This window comes from Lepus europaeus, chromosome 1, assembly GCF_033115175.1.
Source record: "Lepus europaeus isolate LE1 chromosome 1, mLepTim1.pri, whole genome shotgun sequence".
NCBI lineage: Eukaryota > Metazoa > Chordata > Mammalia > Lagomorpha > Leporidae > Lepus > Lepus europaeus.
This window is the reverse complement of record NC_084827.1, coordinates 160,892,500-160,911,165: the sequence shown is the minus strand read 5'-3', so window position 1 is coordinate 160,911,165 and position 18,666 is coordinate 160,892,500. Positions and strand designations below refer to the sequence as shown.

Sequence of the window (18,666 nt, the reverse complement as noted above, 5' to 3'; positions counted from 1 at the left end):
CTACCGTTTTATAGAAAAGAGATTCCTCACTGCCTAGGGATTTGAGAAGGAATTCCTTCCTGGGGAACTTTTAGACATTGATCTTCAGGCTCCACCAGCCCCACCCTCAACAGTTCTTCCGTTGCCCTGCTCCTAGCAGCATCCTGGGTCAAGAGCAGAAAGGAGACACCTTGAGCCAAGCATGAAGTTGAAGTGAAGGTGCCAGGGCAAGGAAAACTTGTTTGTTGTTCAGAATCAGAGACTCACAGTTCTCAGTCCTGGGAGCCATCTATTTGCTGCTTGGAGGGGTTGCAAGAACAACCAGAGAGAAAGTGGATTTCCCCATTACACAGAAACACTGTGGACCCCCAAACCCAGCGTGCTCCTCTCTTCAAAGACTCCAGCTGCCACTCTCAGGCTCACTGCTTCCTCCAGGCACATGCTTTTGCCCCTGAGTGGGCTGCTCTGGTGGTGGTGGTGCTGCTGCTGTGGCTGGTACTGCTGTGAATTGTGCGCCCCAGCTCCCCAGATGTTGCGCCACCAGGGTCTCCTCAAGTGCCGCTGCCGCATGCTCTTCAATGACCTGAAGGTTTTTCTACTGCGGCGCCCTCCTCCAGCGCCCCTGCCCATGCACGGCAACCCCCAGCCCCCCCATTTGGCGGCCAACAATAACACCCTTCCGGCTCTGGGGGCCGGGGGGTGGCAAGGCTGGAGGGGTCCCCGAGAGGTAATGGGCAGGGAGACCCCTCCTCTGCCACCTCCACCACCTTTGCCGCCTTCTTCTGTGGAAGATGACTGGGGTGGCCCAGCCACAGAGCCACTTGGCTCCCTTCCCAGCAGCACCTCCTCTGATGACTTCTTCAAGGAGAAGGCTGAGGATCGCTACTCACTGGGCAGCAGCTTGGACAGTGGTATGAGAACCCCACTCTGCCGTATCTGCTTCCAAGGACCAGAACAGGTGAGTTCCTCTTTCCTTTCTGCCACTTTTTTGAGGTGTCTCCAGGTCTTGCAGATTGCTACTCGCCTATTTGCTCCGGGGGAACATTATGCTATCTGTAGTATGAGGACTAAGTTTTGAAAGCTCCTCAATGATATTTTTTGTGGTTAAGTTTGCCCATAGGTGTCTGGTTCCTGATGGAGCCTGTTTGTGGCTCAGTTAAAACCTAGGTTCGCATTTTTCTTCCAATGATAGTGTCTTCAATTCTATCAAAGATCCCATAAGCCTCTGCAGAACAGAAGATCTAAAAGGTGGTGCAGTGAAGGCACTTGGTGGTGTATTCATACTCGTTTCAAAGGTATCCTTTCATGTTATTTGTTAGTAAAATTAGTCTATGGTTTGCTAAGATACTTTTTTGGCCATCTCAAATTCTCCTATGTTGAAAATAGATAGGTAAGTCAGAGAGAGAGAGAGAGAGAGAGAGAGAATTTAAATGTCATGGAGAAGGGAGGAGGGGATTTTGTCATACCTGTTCATCATCCACCAGAAGTACATCAACTTAGAATATCTCATAAACTCTCCCCATCAAGGGTGAGAAATGCCAAATACTTCATGGACTAGAACTTTCTTGGTCTGGCAGGTTCTCTCCACTATATTCATTCAAATCTTCACAGTCACACCTCCTGTTCCACTCACAATCTTGTGTCTGCAAGGCTGCATAACATGCATGTATTCTTCAAGAGTCACGGGTTGTCAAAACACTTTCCAAACAATCCCAGATAGAAAAGGCTCACCTGAAAACCTGGTAGAATTAGAAGATTGGGTTGAAATGTAGGTAGGGTTATATGTCCATGTCATCTACTTCTTTAGTAGTTCCTCCAGTAGAGGGAAGGTCACCAGGTGTTCCCTGTCAAGTGGCAATGCAGCAGGTTGCCATGCTGGTGCTCCTGACTGGCTTATGTTCTTGCATAGGGCTTGCTTTGAGAAATGCTGACTTAGCTGACATCTTCATTCATTTGTATTTTTGCTATTAATGGACAAAGCACTTTGGGGACCAGTAATGCCTGGGCCCACAACTTGGAACATTATAAGAGGGAATGATGTAGATTACAATATGAGTAGATGTCTGATGGATCCAGACTGAGGGATGAGGTCCTCCTTCTTGAGAGTTGGACCATCTAAAAATATCAAATGCAGTGTTGCCTTGAGTTGAAAACTGCTGTTAGGCAAAAGTTCCAGGGTGCCTGCTCAGTACCTTCTGTCCACTTCCAGGGCTGAACCTTCAGTAGAGCTACAGGGTATGGTGGCTTGGCTGACAGCAAGGGTGAACTTCACTTTGGGTGTTCTGCATCAGGATCTTGCCCCAGCGGGCAACCTCATCTTTTATTTTTTTAAATTATCTTCCTATCTCCTTTAGCTATTTCTTTCTTCTCTCCATGGACTGACTCAGTCTGTATGCCACAAGGGTGCTGGGAATGTGGCTTCTGACAAAACATTATTGTCTCTTTAAAATGCAAGGACTTGGAATGTGTCCTGGATTAACATTTCACCTGCTAGGTGAGTGTCTTCTAATAGCTCCACAACTCTAGACCCTTCCCCAACTTATCTTATTTGAAGACAGCATTTTCTGACCCCTCCTTTCCCTATAAGTGTGTTGGGAAGATTCAGTAGATGATGAGCATGAAAATACCTAAGAAGGGATGAATATATGATGAGCATGTGCTTTGATAGTAGGAAAGCTATATTTTATCACAAAAAGAAAAGATTCATTAGCAATATCATGAAATGCTCTCATGTGCTACAAGGTCCAGTTGGAGGTTAGGCACTTTCCTTTCTTGTTCATTATTTTTACTATGTGTCATATGTAAAGCATTGAAGAAAAAAGCTCAGACTAATAAAGGAATGGGTTCTATTATGAAGGGAGGACCAGGGGGCCATGTCTGCATTAGGATTGGATCAAATGAAGCATATCCTGCACATGATTATTATGTTTTAGGGGTTTATTTTATCTGTGCAGGAGCTGGGAGGTTTTAATGGGATTGTGTTATACTTGGAATAAAAGCAGGGTGAATACTACCTTGGATGTGGAGAACACAGTTTCCCACTTTCTTCTCAGTTTTCTTTACAACATTTCAATGAGGAAGAGAGACAAAGGAGAGGATGTGTATGAAACTCTAGAAAAGAGGAGGAGAGAGAGAGAGAGAGAGAGAGAGAGAGAGAGAGAGAGAGAGAGAGGCTGAGATTTCTGTATTTTATCTTCTGTTCAGGGACAGAGCTATCCAGCAATTGCATACGCATGGCTGAGAGGGAGTATAGACAGCCTACAATCTCAGTAGCTGAATGTCTTGGTCTTTCTCCTGCCCAAACAAAGGAACTAAACAGCTGCTCCTCCCACTCATCGCCCTAGTCGTTTGCTCCTGTTCTAAGGGCTAAAACATTGACCGGAATGAAGATCTGGTCTCTTCCTGTGAAGAGCTTGCATTATATGTGGAGCAGGGAAGTGGGAGGATCCAGTTAGCTCCATCTTTGCACAAAAGTATCTACAAAGGACAGTAGATGCACTCACCCATACATACATTTATTTAACAAATATTTATTGGGCTCCTACAGTGTGCCAGATGCTGTTCCAGGTACTGAACATCCAGGAGTGAACAAAACAAATAAGATCTAAGCTTTCTTGAAGCTGACGTTCTGTGGGAGACATGAAGTAGACAAGTACACTGATAGATAAAGTAATTTCAGATAGCGTTGTGTGCTCTGATGACACTAACACAGGGAAATGAGGCAAAATGAAAGGGAGTGGCTGGAAAAGGTACAGCGAAGTTAGAGAGGGTGATCAGGAAAAGCTTCCCTACAGCCATGTGAGCCAACACCTATGTGATAGGGACCCAGAAATGCATAGGTATGAGCATGAGCACTCCAAATGAAGGAAAGAGTGAGTTCAAAAGTCTGAATGTGAACAAGCTTAGCATGTTTGAAAAACAGAAGAGAAGACAGGAGGAGACAAGGATGGGCTGTGAAAAAATGCTTTGAAAACCCATTTGGCTCCATGTAGGAAAGCTACTAAGTGGCCAACTGTCTTTCTCCCAGACATTGATTCATACTGCACAAGGGTCAGGGACCCTGGAGAGTAAGGGAAAGAGCCCAGTTAGCAGCTCATCGCTTTCTATGTTTGTTTGAAGCTACACTCATCTGCCTTGAGGGATGGTGTCAAGGGTAGGCAAGCTGAAGTCTTTGAAGCCAGGTGGTCCTAGATGAACACTCGGGCAAGTTGCACAGCCTCTCTGTACCTTGGATTCCTCACTTTAAAAACTGGAGTGTGGGCTGGCATTGTGGAGCAGTGGGTTGAGCTGCCACTTGTAAAGCCAGTGTCCCAGACTGCTGGTTTGCGTCCCTGTTGCTTTGCTTCCTGTCCAGGTCCTTGCTGATGTACCTGAGAGGGCAAAGAGGATACCCAAGGGCTTGTACTCTTGCTGACCATATGGGAAGCCTATATGGAGCTCCTGGCTTCTGCCTTCAGTCTGGCCCAACTCAAGGTGTTGCAGACATTTGGGGAGTGAACTACTGAATGGAAGATCTCTTTCACTTTCTCTCTCACTCTGCTTTTCAAATAAGTTAATAAATAGTTTAAAAACTGCGATAATGATAATAGGCCTTACGTCATAAGATTATTCTGAATATCAAGTCAATCAGCATCATTAGAGCAGTGCTATCACAGTGTTACATTATTATTATTACTATTGTTATTATAGTCTTGGATGCAAGAGTGTATTCTCCCTTCCTGTCTCAAGGGAAGAGTGTGCCCAGCCATCAGGCAGGCAGGAGGGCTGCTATGATTGTGGTCTGACTGTGATAGTGGATTGCTTCTTGTGCACTTTCAGTGCTTGAGGCATAGAGGGCTGCTCTGTTTCCGTCATCAAAGTCTTTATTAAACACCTACCTATGCTGAGCAAGGTCCAGGGACACGGGGTAGATGGAGCCCTGCCCTCTGGAAGCATTGCGATCTAACCCAGACATCATAGGGGCTGATAGAGATCAAGAACATACAGACAGTGAGCCTGAGTGAATTACAGTAATGTCAGGTACAATAGAAAGAGATGCAGCTGGTGGGCGGGGTGCCTATTCAGAGACGCAAGTCAGGGAATTTGCTACCTTTTCTCCAAATTAGTCAGGAATGGCTTCTCCGTGGCTGCTGAAGACCAAGTGAGAAGACATTGATTTAGGCTGCAAGGCTGAGTTTAGACAGATGGAAGCAGAAGAAATGTAAGACACGTGGACACAAAGAGGTGAAATTGCCTGCCAGTCTGGGCAGCTGTGTGGTGCCTAGAGGTAGGGACAAGGACGAAATTCACCGTGTTGGGCAGGAGTTAAGGTATGTCCAGAAGGGGTAAGAATTGTATAGAATATTTTAGCCAGTGTTCTGGGTTGTTGGGAAGGAAGATAAGGGTTTTACAGGGTTCAGGGAAACTTGGCAACCCTGAGAAGCACAAGAACCCAGGCAACGGAGAGTCAGATAGAGAATTTTAATGGAGACCTAGATGGTGTACTTTTTCTTAGTACTCTGGCTCAATTTTACATTTTTTGTGTGGTTATTTAATTAATGCCTATCTTCACAAAGCATAGATCCACCCCTACAATTTTGAGGCCTTAGGGAAATAGTATAATGGGGGTTCACATATCAGGCCAAAATATTTAGGAGTAATAAATCTAATTAATTGTCAGCTAACCAAAAGAATGCTATCCTATCCTTCAAAAAAGCCTCAAGATTTGAATTCAGAACTCTGAAATTTCTGTGAAATCCAGGCTAGTAAAGTGGGGATACCTGGCCTTGTTCACAGGCCACTCTGATTCTCTTTCCACCACTGACTGTATTCCACACCAAGGAACCTTGGCACACGTGTGTATACATTCCGGATGCCTCTGTGCATACCACCCAAACAACCACCCTTAGTGTATTCACCTAGGAAGGACCAGTTGATGGACCAGAAGAAGGGAGCCCTGCAGCTCTTAAGAGAAGGTTTGATGCTGTCTAAACAGGAGTTCCAAGGTAGCAGGTGATGGGAGCACAGTCCAGAAGAGGGGCATGGCTCCTTGTTCCTGTAGACTACCCCTTGGGGAAGAGGTGCAGATGAAGAGAAATGGGCAGAGTGAGGCCCTGCAAACCCGGGGGCTCCACTGCCTGTATTTAAAGGAGATACTGCAAAGGGACTGTGAGATCCCTGGAGGGAATGATTTGTATGTCCATGTTTGTCATTGGATGATGAACTCTCAGTCCAGTACCTTGCACCTGCTTCATGCTCTATAAATATTTGTTGAATGAACAAGCCTTCAGAGCTAATCCAATGGGTAACTCCACAGGTAGGGTTACTAATGAAAAGAGAACAGTCAGGAGAAAAATAACTGCTGAAAATGTGCTGTTCAGAAGAAGGGGCACAAAGGACAGTGCCTTGATCTGTGATGGAATATCCAGGAATTCAACTCTGGTTTTTATATTAGAAAGATCTTTCTATCAAAGCTGTCCCCAGACAGCTTAGGTTGCTTTAGAAGGGGAAGCATATAGGTGGCTGGGCCTGGGTGACCCTTAAGAACCCCTTCGAACTTGAGAGTTGAGGTTCATACAATGAGATTATTGTAGGGCTCAGGGAGATTTTAAAACAAGTAGAAAGTGATAACCCTTCATTCTTTCCAATTCAAGGGGTCATTGCATCCCAGGACATCTTGTCCTGGTGTACATATTAAATAGCATATGCAAATGCGTCTTCAGCAAATATTGCAAACAAATCTCTGTCCTGTGTTTATAGAAGTTCATAGTCATGTGATTGCTGCAACTGTAATTTGAACCATACACAAACCATTATAGGAAGGCAAACCCTTTGTGACCAATAGGCAACAGACATCATTGTGGATCTAAGGCTAAAGAACCATCTCAGAAAAGGGCAAACCCAGTTACCCCTGAGACTCATGAGATTTTTCACTGTAGCCTTTCCATTTCTTGCTATACCAAGCCTGGTCCTGCTTAAACTGGAAGCTCTAAAGACCATTTCTTTGTGGAAGGCTCTAACTAGTGCCCTAAATGTCTGTTGGGAGTTGGTGCAAGGTTGTTCAGCCATGACGATTAGGTCACCGGTTATTTCACAGGTTTAGATATTATTTACATGCATATGGATAAACACAAATAAAACATGGACTGCATCAGCCTTGTGTTCATAGACCGAACTCAGAGTGGGTGGAGGGGAGACACCTGGTGTCTTGACAGTTGTGGACAGTTCTCAAATCAATTGTCTGTGGATTCTTAACAGTATTCGCTTTGGAGCAATCCTTTGCTTGCCAGCCTGCATCACCGTGGGCTGGGTTGGCTAATTTATTAGGTGTGGCTTCTAAGGCCCTCATATGAAGAGTTACTTAATAAGACTGATAGGGGGAGAGTGAAATATGGATTTCAGAAGAGACTGTGAAAAGTAAAGAGAAATATGGGTTCTCACTCGCTCGCTCTCCTCCCTCCTCTTCCCTCTCTTCTCCCTCCTCTTCCTTTTCCAGCTGGTGTGTTGGAGAAGCCCAGCTGTGGTCTGTGTGTTAGGGGAGGGAGAGTATGTTGGAGGGGGAGGAGAGACTCAGAGGAATGTGGGAATGAGCGGGCTGCTTCTTGTTTGCTGGGCAGGAAGCCAAGTTGGAAGTAAGCCTGGATGTAAAGGAGCTGGCAAGCGAATATGTATGGCCCGAGCTGCACACCATCCCCCCTTGGAGATGCAGCCTGTGTAAGCTGGAGTTTCTGTGTGCACATTATGAATAGTGCATTTTGATACCTTCCTCTGTTGGTTAAAAGCTAAAGTGGGGTGCGCACGGGCCTGATCACCTCATGACAAAATGGCACAGTTGAATAATTTACAATCTTAGTTCCAGGTAGATGTAAATTGTCAGGGAAAAAAATAGAGTCTGCAAATATAGGCTCTGTCCAGTCCCCTGACCCAAGGAATGACCTCACACCCTAGAAGGGGGACAGATGGGCCCCAGTCTTGGACACAGGTGATTGTGCTCCTAAGTCTTTCTCCAGAGTCTGTTTGTAGAACTACTGGGGAGGACAAGCAAATTTTCCTTTCTGATGGAAGGATTATTATCATGTAAAGACTCTTGAGCAGTGCTCCAGAGGAACCTTTCTGAGGCCTCCTTTGTGGCTAGCAGATGGCTTTGTACACAGTAGGAGCTTTCATCATTTGTTCCTTGCTTTTGGCACACATGCACTCCAGAGTAGTAGTGCTATTTTTGTCCCTGGTATGTTCATGGTAGTGGTATGTAATGTGTGTGTGTGTGTGTGTGTGTATAAACTAAAATATCATCCAAAGGGGAGATGATGATCCCTTGAGGTCTCAGCCAACCTTTTTTTCTGATTCTGTAATGACAAGTGATGATTATCCCTGTCCTGGAATCATACTGATGATTATCTTGGCCTGAGGCCACTTGGCCGGAAGACCCTTGCTCACTGTATTGCAAAATGAGGAGAAGAATATGGGGTTTGAAGACAGAACCATGTCGGCTTCATTCCCATTGGTTGGACTTTCAAGCCAGGTGATCATTGGCTACTTATTTAATGTCCATGAACCTGTATTTCAGTGTTTTAGAAACAGGGATAGGGCCAGCACTGTGGCACAGTGAGTAAAGTCATTGCCTGCAGTGCCAGCATCCCACATAGCTGGCATCTCGAGTCCTGGCTGCTCCACTTTTGATCCAGCTCTCTGCAATGGCTGGGAAGCAGTAGAAGATGACCCAAGTGCTTGGGCCTCTGCGCCTGCATGGGAGCCCTGGAGGAAGCTCCTGGCTCCTTGCTTTGGATTGGCCCAGCTCCGACTGTTGCTGCTATTTGGGGAGTGAACCAGTGGATGGAAAATATCTCTCTATAACTCCACCTTAAATAAATCTTTAAAAAACAGGGATAAAATACTGAACTTGCATGCTTGTAAGGGGTCAAAAAGACGTAATAAATATCTAGGCATCCAACAACTGCTTATGAAATGGGAGTGATATTTACCCCATTCTGTTAGAGTTTCTCAGAATCCTGCAGTTGGGCCCCTAGACCAGAAGTCTGCTCTTCCTATTTCCCTTTCTTACTGGAGCCTTAAACGTTCAGATGCTCTAAGGCTATGCTTGGATCACAGTGAATGCCAGCTTCTTTTCTACCTGGCAATCAGGGTTATGTATTGAGACCCAGCGTCTCTATTTAACAGACTTTCTGCCTCTGTGGTACCTGGCTCAGCTGAACTCTGTCCTCTTCTCCCTAGGTCCCTCACTGCTTCAGAGTTGTCTTTATTCATTTCCATCATCACTGCATCCCTGGAAGATCTTTATTAGGCAGTGTTCTTTGCTTGGCAGGAACTGTGCAGAAAGATACTTTCCTGGACTCTGAATCCCTAGAGGCCAGGGGCAGTCCAAGCATGCAGAGGAGCGTGTAGAGGAAGAGGCAGGGGAAAAGCTTGCTCAACGTGTTACAGCAAGGTGTTTGCACTCAGGGTTGCCCCTAAACTAGTGTTTTTGGGACTCCAGGGTGCAATGGACAACCCCAGACAGATACAATGTTAAATAACATTGACCTCCAAATGGGAAGGTTGTTCTCTTTTCAGTTTGTTTTGTGTCTCACGATTGTGTCCAGGAGAAAATTATCACAGTGATAATATGTCTTTAGCACCTTTCCAGTGCTGTCAGTCTCTTTCGCAAACAAAACAAAGGTGCCAGACTTGGAGCCTTTGGACAGACACCAATATCTTGGTAGAATTTGTCAATCTTGTATTCTTTATATTTGTGTATATCTATTATCTGTCTTTTTTTTTTTTTAGAAAATAAGCTTTATTTTTAGAGCAGTTTTAGAGTCACAGCAAAATTGATCAGAAAGTACAGAGAGTTTCTACACACTGCCTGCCTCCCCACCACCAATAGCCTCCACGGATCACTATGTTTGTAATAAGATGAAACAGCATCCGCACGTCATTATCACTCAAAGTTCATAGTTCACTCTTGGTGTTCTAAGGGTTTTGACAAATGTGTAGTGACATGTACCACCATCTTAGTATCATGCAAAATAGTTTCATTGCCCTAGAAATCCCTTGTGATCCACCCATTCATCCTACTGCTTCCATTCCAAATGCCCACCACTATATTTTTGCCTTTTCCAGAATGTCATACAGTTGGACTCTGTAGCCTTTTCACGTCAGCTTTTTCAATGAGTGATAGACACTTAGGCTCCATCCTTGTCTTTTGTAGTCTGATAGCACATTTCTTTTTAACCCTAAAATACATTGCCTGGATGCCATACAGTTTGTCAATCCTCTTTTTTTTTAAATAAAAGTTGCTTATTCATTTATTTGAAAGGCAGGGAGAGGAAGACAGAGGGAGAGAGATATCTCCCAGCCCCTGGTTCACTATCCAAATGTCTGCAACAGCCAAGGCTGGGTCAGGTTGTAGCTAGGAGCCCAGAACTGAATCTAGGTATCCCAAATGGAATACTGGAACCCGAATAACTTAAGACATCATTTATTGATTCCTGGAGTGTGCTTTAGCAGGAAGATAATGGAAAAGGAGCCAGGATTCAAACCCAGGCAATCTGACAGAGTATGCCGAACTTCTTTTTTTTTTTTTTAACTTTTATTTAATGAATATAAATTTCCAGTATACAGCTTATGGATTACAATGGCTTCCCCTTCCCATAATTTCCCTCCCACCCGCAACCCTCCCCTCTCCCGCCCCCCTCTCCCTTTCCATTCACATCAAGGGCTTAGTGGCTGCACCAAACATCCGTTTCTACTTATTTTTTTATGGTCAATGATGACAGTTTTTCATTTATGGCAGTGTCAAAAAAATCTCCTTTATAAATAGATATATTGGGATCAGCATTGTGGGTTAAGCTGCCATCTGCAAAGGTGGCATCCCATATGGCCTCCGGTTCACGGCCAGGATGCTCTACTTCTGATCCAGCTCATTGCTAATGTACCTGAGAAAGCAATTCAAGGTAGCCCAAATCCTTGAGCCCTTGCACCTATGTGGGAAGCCTGGATGGAGTTTCAGGCTTCTGAATTTGACCTGGCCTTAGCCCCAGGCTGCTGCAGCCATTTGGGGAGCAAACCAGCAGATGGAAGATCTCTCTCTCTCTCTCTCTCTCTGTCTCTCTCTCTGTGTCTCTCCCTCTCTCTCTGTAATTCTCTTTCAAAATAAAGAAATAAATATTTAGAAGTAGATTTACTGATGTAAAATTGTGAGACATTTAGAGACAAATGTTAAGCTGGAAAAAAAATACTATAGCCAGTAAACCAACAATTCAAAGAGCGTAAATGCCTGAAATTCAAGTTATACTGTCCTAGGCTGCACACATTAAAATTGTTCTGAAATATTCATGGGAACCAAGAGGTGCCTCAGGAAGGGGATAAAATGAAGAGTCCTGGGCCAAGGTGCTGGGGAAGCGCCCGAGAAGCTGCATTTTCAACCTTTAGTTTTGGAATTCTAAAGTAGGTAACTCCGTTAGTATTGCTGTGGATTTGAAGGCAGCCAAATGGGAGAAGAAACTGCTGCATCAGACGTGAGGTTTTCAGACGGACATACAAGGATCGGGGACATTGGCCCCGGAGAAGTGGGGGTGCACAGCACCATGTGAGTAGGAAGGAAGTGTGTGTGTCACTCAGGGTAGAGGCAGAAGGCAGTGCCTCTTGCATTTCTCTCTTGCTCTGCCTCAGTGGTGTGAATGGTTTGAAATTATTTAGGCATGAAAAGTTAAAAAATAAAAGTAATTTAAAAGGAAGGAATTTCTCAGGCTTGGACAAATTCAGAATTATTACTATAGGAAAAATGGTATGGGTTTGGTGATTAGAAAAACCTAGTTAGAATCCTGACTCTTGTATGAGGATACTTCAAAATGTTCCTGGAAAATGGAATCAAAAGATAAGTTTATCTTGATGCAAGAAAATTCTGAAACCCAGGCATAGTTCTTTCATTTTGCATCAACTTTTGAAGACCTTTCAAATGCATAGATCTCAAATTTTTTGACAACAAAATAACTTAACCTTTAATTCTATTTTCCACAGACTTTTTCAAGTACCTTCATGTTTATTAGCTCTGTGGCTTTGGGAAAATCAGATAAATCCTCTGAACTCCAGTGTCCTCTATCTGTAACATGAAGCTAATAAAAAGAAACACTTTCAAAATCAATTTTGAGAATTTAAGCCATCAACACCACACACAGTGCGTACAGGGGACTCCTGAGAAGCATCAGTTCTCTGGTCCAAAGAGATGATAAATACACTTTGTTCATTCCCCCTGATATAAGTACTGTGTGCTGAGTGCTTTGAGATTGACAGGGTGACTCCTGAACAGTGCACAGCATTGAGAGGGCACGAAAGTTTTCCCAATATGGGGTATTAAGTATGTAAACAGAATTAACATGCATCAGCATAAACAGCATTGGCCATTATACAGTGTCTTTAACACTTGTTAACCTGCCACCCCAAAAGGAGCACTTTGACACGTTGAGTGAGTGTGGGCTGTGTATTTTGATTCATCCTGTGGCGATCCTTCCAGAAGCCACAGATTAAAGCCTCCGTGGAACAACGTGGTGCTTTGCAAAGAAAAGCTTTCTAGTCCTGGGGCTCTCGGCTCTCTAACGTGTTTGGAAAACAGCTGCCAGAAGCAGGCAGCTGCAGGTGAATGAGCAGGCGTGAGTGGGTGTGCAGAGGTTTCGCTGCTATTGTGTGCGCTTGTGGGTGGGAGAGAGTGAGAAGTGGGGCGGAGGAGGGGGGCGGGTGTCTGTGTGGAATACATGCGTTTACAGAAGAAAAAGGCACTTGAGGGGGTTGGTCCATTTGGCTGCACCTGCCTTCTGCTCATCTCTGTTCCAGAGAGAGCCCAGGGTCCTGGATTTTGTAAAGTCAATGTTGACACGCCATGTGACACTCACGGCCTTGTTTCTTGCTCCTGACATCCATTAACTGTTTGCCTCCAAAAAAATCAGTTAGGGATACTGAAAGAGTATATGATATAATTTTAAAGGTTTCCCACTATCGCTTCCTTCCCCCAAAAGAAACAATTTACCAGGAAATGAACCCAGAGAGACATTCCTCATAATTTAAATTAATTTTCATCCCTCCTGTGAATGAAACTCAAATCAGAAAGTATTTGACATGATGACTGTAATTTGTTTCAAAGTAATATAGTGACTTCAGGTGAAACGAGACTGGCCATGTGTATAATTGTTGTAGCTGGGTGATGGGTACATGCGTTTTATTCTAATGCTATTATAACTTCCTTTATGTGTGTTTGAAATGTTCTAGAATAAAATGACACGACCAATTGTTTGGTGAATAAAATCGGTGCTGGCATTTGGTGCAGTGGTTAAGATGCTGTTTGTGACATGCCACATCCCGTATCGGAGGTCATGGCTTCAATTCTCAGCTGTGTTTTTGATTGCAGCTTCGAGCTAATGCACACTCTGGGAGGCAGTAGATGATGACTCAAGCATTTGGGTCCCTACCACCCACGTGAAAGACCAGGATTGAGTTCTGGGCTCCTGTCTTTGGCCTTGCCCAGCTGACTATTGTAGGTATTTAGGGAGTGAGACTGCAACAATGAATAGCTAATCTTTGCCTGTGTCTTTCTTTGTCTCTGGACATAGCAAATAAAACTAAACAAATAAGCAAATGAAAAATTTCTAAAAATTACCAAACAGGATTTGCAATAAAGCAACTGGAGCTTGCTGACGGTGGACAAGGTGGCTTTGGGCACAATTATGTTGAAGACCACAGTCAAAGACAGGCAGGAACCAAGTAAGTCCTACTGTATTTCATCAGTCTTGCTCCATGAGGAAAGCACATTTGATGGCCTCTTAGGAGAGCTTCCATCCCCAAAGGTCATGATATAAAGGATGGAATGTCCTGTTATCCATTTCCTTTGGGGCACCTGATCTGGTGGTGGTGAAAAGACCAGTATGACTGCTCACTTTGCAGACATGGAGTGAACACGCTGGGTGCCAGGCTCTGGGAAGGCAGAGATAAGGTAGGAATGCATGTTTAGTGCAGAAGAATGATGTGTGAAGCAGCTGCAAGAGCAGCCGATGAGTGCCTTGGACCAGGGCTGCTCACATCTTCCTGAAAGACAAGTCAGGCCTGGGAGAGCTGCAGAAGGACCCCAGGAAACTAACTTTGAGTGAGCCAGCAGGAATGAGTAGAGATAAAAGGTAGTGAGGGGGAATTCTCCAACTTGCTTCCCAAAGTTGACTGCTATGGTTTTTTTTTTTTTTTTTGGACAAGCAGAGTTAGACAGTGAGAGAGAGAGAGAGAGAGACAGAGAGAAAGGTCTTCCTTTCCATTGGTTCACCCCCCAAGTGGCCTCTATGGCCCATGTGCTGCGCCAATCCGAAGCCAGGAGCCAGGTGCTTCTCCTGGTCTCCCACACGAGTGCAGGGCCCAAGCACTTGGGCCATCCCTCACTGCCTTCCCAGGCCACAGCAGAGAGCTGGACTGGAAGAGGAACAACCAGGACAGAACTGGCATCCCAACCGGGACTAGAAACCTGGGTGCCAGCACTGCAGGCAGAGGATTAGCCTAGTGAGCCTCGGTACTGGCCCAAATCTGTAATTTTTATTTCAGATTTTATTATTGAAAATTTTTATAAAATGTGGGTCTGCATTGCAGTGTTTTTGGACATTCCCTCAAGTGTCATTGATTTTGAAGAGTGTGCTTCTAGAAGACACAGGAAATAAACCTCTGGCTCCACAGATATCCTGTAGAAGCTTGGGGGGGTTTATTTAGACTGTGCTATCAACTCCTTTTACCTGTCTCCCATGTGAGTGGAGACAATTTCTGATTCATGTATTCAGCAAATGTGCAAGTGTTCACTGAGTGGCTGTCATGTGCCAGAGCTGTGTTGAGCCTTCTGATACCCTGGTGCTCTAGAACATAGTTCCTGGGCTTTTGGAGCTTTACCAATCTTGTGAATCCAAATGGGACAATGAAGACACACAGTGACATGGCTAAGAATTGTGAAAAATGCTGTGGGACACCAGACCTGAGGAGCTGGAAGACTGTGCAAGAGGAAGTATCTATAGTGGGTTGAACTTGGTCAAAACAAGGGAGTAGAAGGAGGAGCTTTTTGAAAATCGCGGAGGGAAGAGAGGAGTGTCTTAGGAGGAATGGAAAGGCCCACGTGGCTTTGAGACATGAGAACTCACTCTTCCGCCTTTCTCAGCACTCGTTGGCCCAGTAAAACTGCATCTGTCTCCCTGGTGCAGCAGTTGGAGAAGCTGTGAATTTTGCTCAACCTGCTTCTCCCAGCCTGATTCTTCCACTGGGCAGCTGTGTTTCTTAGCCTATTTGAGGATGGGGAGGCAAGGGGTCCCTCCGTGTGGAGTTTTCACCGTGGCACAGTCTCTTCAGGCTGCTGGGGAGGGAAATATATTGACAAGGGGGAGAGGTGCCCGAGGACGCTAAACATGGCAAGGCACTTACAGCGTGCTTGGTACAGTGTCTGACTCAGCGCCCAGGCACATGTTTATTTCATATCTCTTACCCAGAGGCCATTTTCTGGCCAGAGAAGATGTCAGCAAATGTGATGCCTGCCATACCATGTCTCCAGCACGTTGGCCTCTCCATCTCTGACATCTCCCTGTGCTTGCTCATCCCTGTGGAGAGCTGGTAGACACAGAACCAGGGGACTGTGTTTTCCGTTTTAAAAATTGTTATCCCCCAGTTGTCACCAGCATTATTACTACCTACCCTCAGACTAGCAAATGGTAACAGGTATGGTTGCTTATAGAAAAATACACTTAGAGAAAAGGATCTTCCTTCATTTTTTTAAGAGAAGTAAGCTTTTATTTCCCTGTTTCACAAATAAACCTGGGAGTGTTGGCTGCTTTTTGTGACTATGCAAAGAAACCAAATCTCATATCTTTGTCCAACCCTTCCAACTCTTTCTTGGCCTCAACTTTGGCTGGGGGGTGGGGGCTGCAGCAGCAGCAGGCACAGCAGTAGGTGCAGCAGCCCCAGGTACAGCAGCCACAGATGCAGATGGATCATCCAGGAAGGCCCTGACCTTTTCAGCAAGTGGGAAGGTGTACTCAGTCTCCACAGACAAAGCCAGGACCCACTTGTACCCATTGGTGATAGAATGGGGTACTGATGCAACAGTCAGATAACCAATCTGCAGACAAACACTAGCATCATTGTGGACATCCTCCAGGAAGCATGAGGGCAGGGTTTCCTCGGTGATGCCCAGCACTTCGGGGTTGTAGATGCTGCCATTGTTAAACACCTGCTAGGTGATCAACCCAAAGAAAGGCTAGATGTTCAGCATGTTCAGCAGTGTGACTTCACTGGCTCCCACTTTGTCTCCAGTCTTCATCAGCTGCACATTGCTCAGGATTTCAATGGTGCCCCTGGAGATTTTAGTGGTGATGCCCAAAGCCTGGAAAAAGGAGGTCTTCTTAGGCTCCAAACCAGTGTTCTGAGCTGGCAGTGACCTCACAGGGGAGCAGTGTCACCAGCACAGGCAGCAGTGGGCACCTTATTGGCCAACAGCATATCCCTGATGTCATTGAGGTCCTCCTTGGTGAACACAAAGCCCACATTTCCCTGGATATGAGGCAGGAGCTTCTCCAGGGCCAGGTTGTTTTCCAGATGCCTTTGGATGGCCTTGCGCATCATGGTGTTCTTGCCCATTAGCACCACAGCCTTCCCTTGGAGCAACATGCAGACCTGCTGCACCTGCTTGGAGCCCACATTGTCTGCTCCCACAGTGAAGCATTTGGAGAATCATCCAGAAGTTGGATGATCTTAAGAAAGTAGTCGGACTTCCAGGTGCCCCTGTCTTCCCTGGGCATCACAATGTGCATCACGTATTGTCAGGTGGGGTTTAAAACGATGTCACTCTCACAAGAACACCTGCCAAGAGAAAGGCCCTTCCTTTGCTTTTGAGATAAGAGTATCAAGACCCCAACAAAGGTGAAGTGATGGGTTCATGTTTCTGCTATGGACAGACACTAGGCCAGCCATATACAGTCATGAACAAGACAGATGCAGCCTCCACTTTTATGGAGCCTTCTGATCTAGCAGGACTGTGGCCCTCAGGTACTGAGAGTGGTCTTGAGAGCAATCCTAGGAGCCCTTGTGTGGGGCCAACTCCACCTTCTTGGCACTGTTCTGTTGTAGCTCTTGCCATCCCTCTGTTGACATATCTTCATCTTCTTGGATAAAATTGACAATTTTGGGGTCACCCTTCAGATTTGTTCTCCACTGCACTTCTGCCTCAAACATTCAAGACACCCTTTGTCTAGCACTCGCTGATGTCCGGCATGCAGCAGCCTCCCAGTGGCATTCATATCTGATCCTGTGTGTTGCCACCCTACAGATTCTATTGACTCTGAATAAATCATTATGGGTGAGGTTAGAGTGATGGGCAGGAATGTATCTATTCTGCTCCAGGAGTAGAATAAGATTGTCCAGGACAAATGACAAAATAGATATGATCATTCCTCGCTCCTTGTGTAGGAGGCAGATTGACTCAGAAAAGTCAGGCAACTTCTTTGTCAATAGCAGCTGTAAGTTTTGGATTCTGGTCTCCTGGCTACAAGTCCAGTGCTGTTTCTACTGCTTAATTAAACATAGTCAAACATTTTAGAAAAGGATTTGCTTATTTTATTTGAAAGGCAGAGAGAAGGAGAGAGAGAATATCTTTCATCAGCTGGTTCACTCCCTACATGCCTGCATCAGCCAGGGCTAGGCCAGGTCAAGGCCAGGAGTCAGGAACTCCATCTGGGTTTCCCACTTGGGCAGCAGTGACCCAAGCTCTTGCACTATTATCTTCTGTCTCCCGGGTGCATTAGCAGGAGGCTGGATCAGAAGCACAGTCCAAGATACCATTACCAGGGAGCCTCTTGGAGTACTAGGCTTCTATTTTCACTCTTATTTTCTCCATTCTGTTCTCTACAGGATTGTAGTATTTGACCATTCTTCATGCAAGTCTGGTTCTAAAGTTGGCTCAATGCTGGTTAAGATGCTGTCATCCCGTGTTGGAGTGCCTGTGTTTGATGCCCAGCATTGTCTACTGTTTCTAGCTTCCTTCTAATATACACCCTGGAAGACTGCAGGTGATGGTTCATGTAGCTGAGTCCCTGTGACTCATGTAGGAGATCCAGACTGAGTTCCTAGTGTTCAGCTTCAGCCCAGCCCCAGCCATTGTGGGCATTTAGGGACTGAACCAACAGCTGAGAGCATGCTCTCTCTCATAAGCAAATTAATTAATTAATTAGTTAATTAATTTAAAAATTGGCTTAAATCTCTTGTGGATTCGCTTCCCTTAAGATCACATCCCGTTGACTTGTTTTACAAGGTTGTTCATAGGCTGGCCTCTGCCTACCTCTCCAGGCTGATTCATTGTCCAGCCTTCTTTCCCACCTTCCATAGGATTTCCTTGGAGATCTTCACTCTCTTTCAGGTTCCAAGGAACCATGCTCTCAGCTTGTGGACCACTAGACTCTCTGTGTAGATATCTCTATTCCCCTCAACTGATACTTTCTCCCATCCCGCAGAACTTCTGGGCCAGTGTATGGTTTCCTTGCTCTTCCTGCAACCTTTCGCATGCATTCTTCTGTCTATAGCCTCTCTCTTCCCCTTGCACACCATCACTTCTGTATTCCCCTCTACAGGATAATCCTCCGAGGGCAGGTTTCCTTTCTATCTTGGTAACGTTGCTTCCCAGGACCTTACAGAGAGGATGGGATGCCAAAT

General features: G+C 45.3%; 1 protein-coding gene and 1 pseudogene across 1 annotated transcript in view; one reads left to right on the top strand and one right to left on the bottom strand.

The window, feature by feature from the left end:
* The first annotated feature begins 418 nt into the window (after nucleotides 1-418).
* The window catches only part of MARCHF4 (membrane associated ring-CH-type finger 4), a 118,038-nt gene continuing 99,790 nt past the window's right edge, over nucleotides 419-18,666 (top strand). The window contains exon 1 of the mRNA XM_062201851.1: nucleotides 419-937. Within this exon, the coding sequence (XP_062057835.1) occupies nucleotides 419-937 (519 nt within the window). The remainder of the gene's footprint in view (nucleotides 938-18,666) is intronic.
* LOC133756770 (large ribosomal subunit protein uL10-like) lies at nucleotides 15,804-16,760 on the bottom strand (annotated as a pseudogene).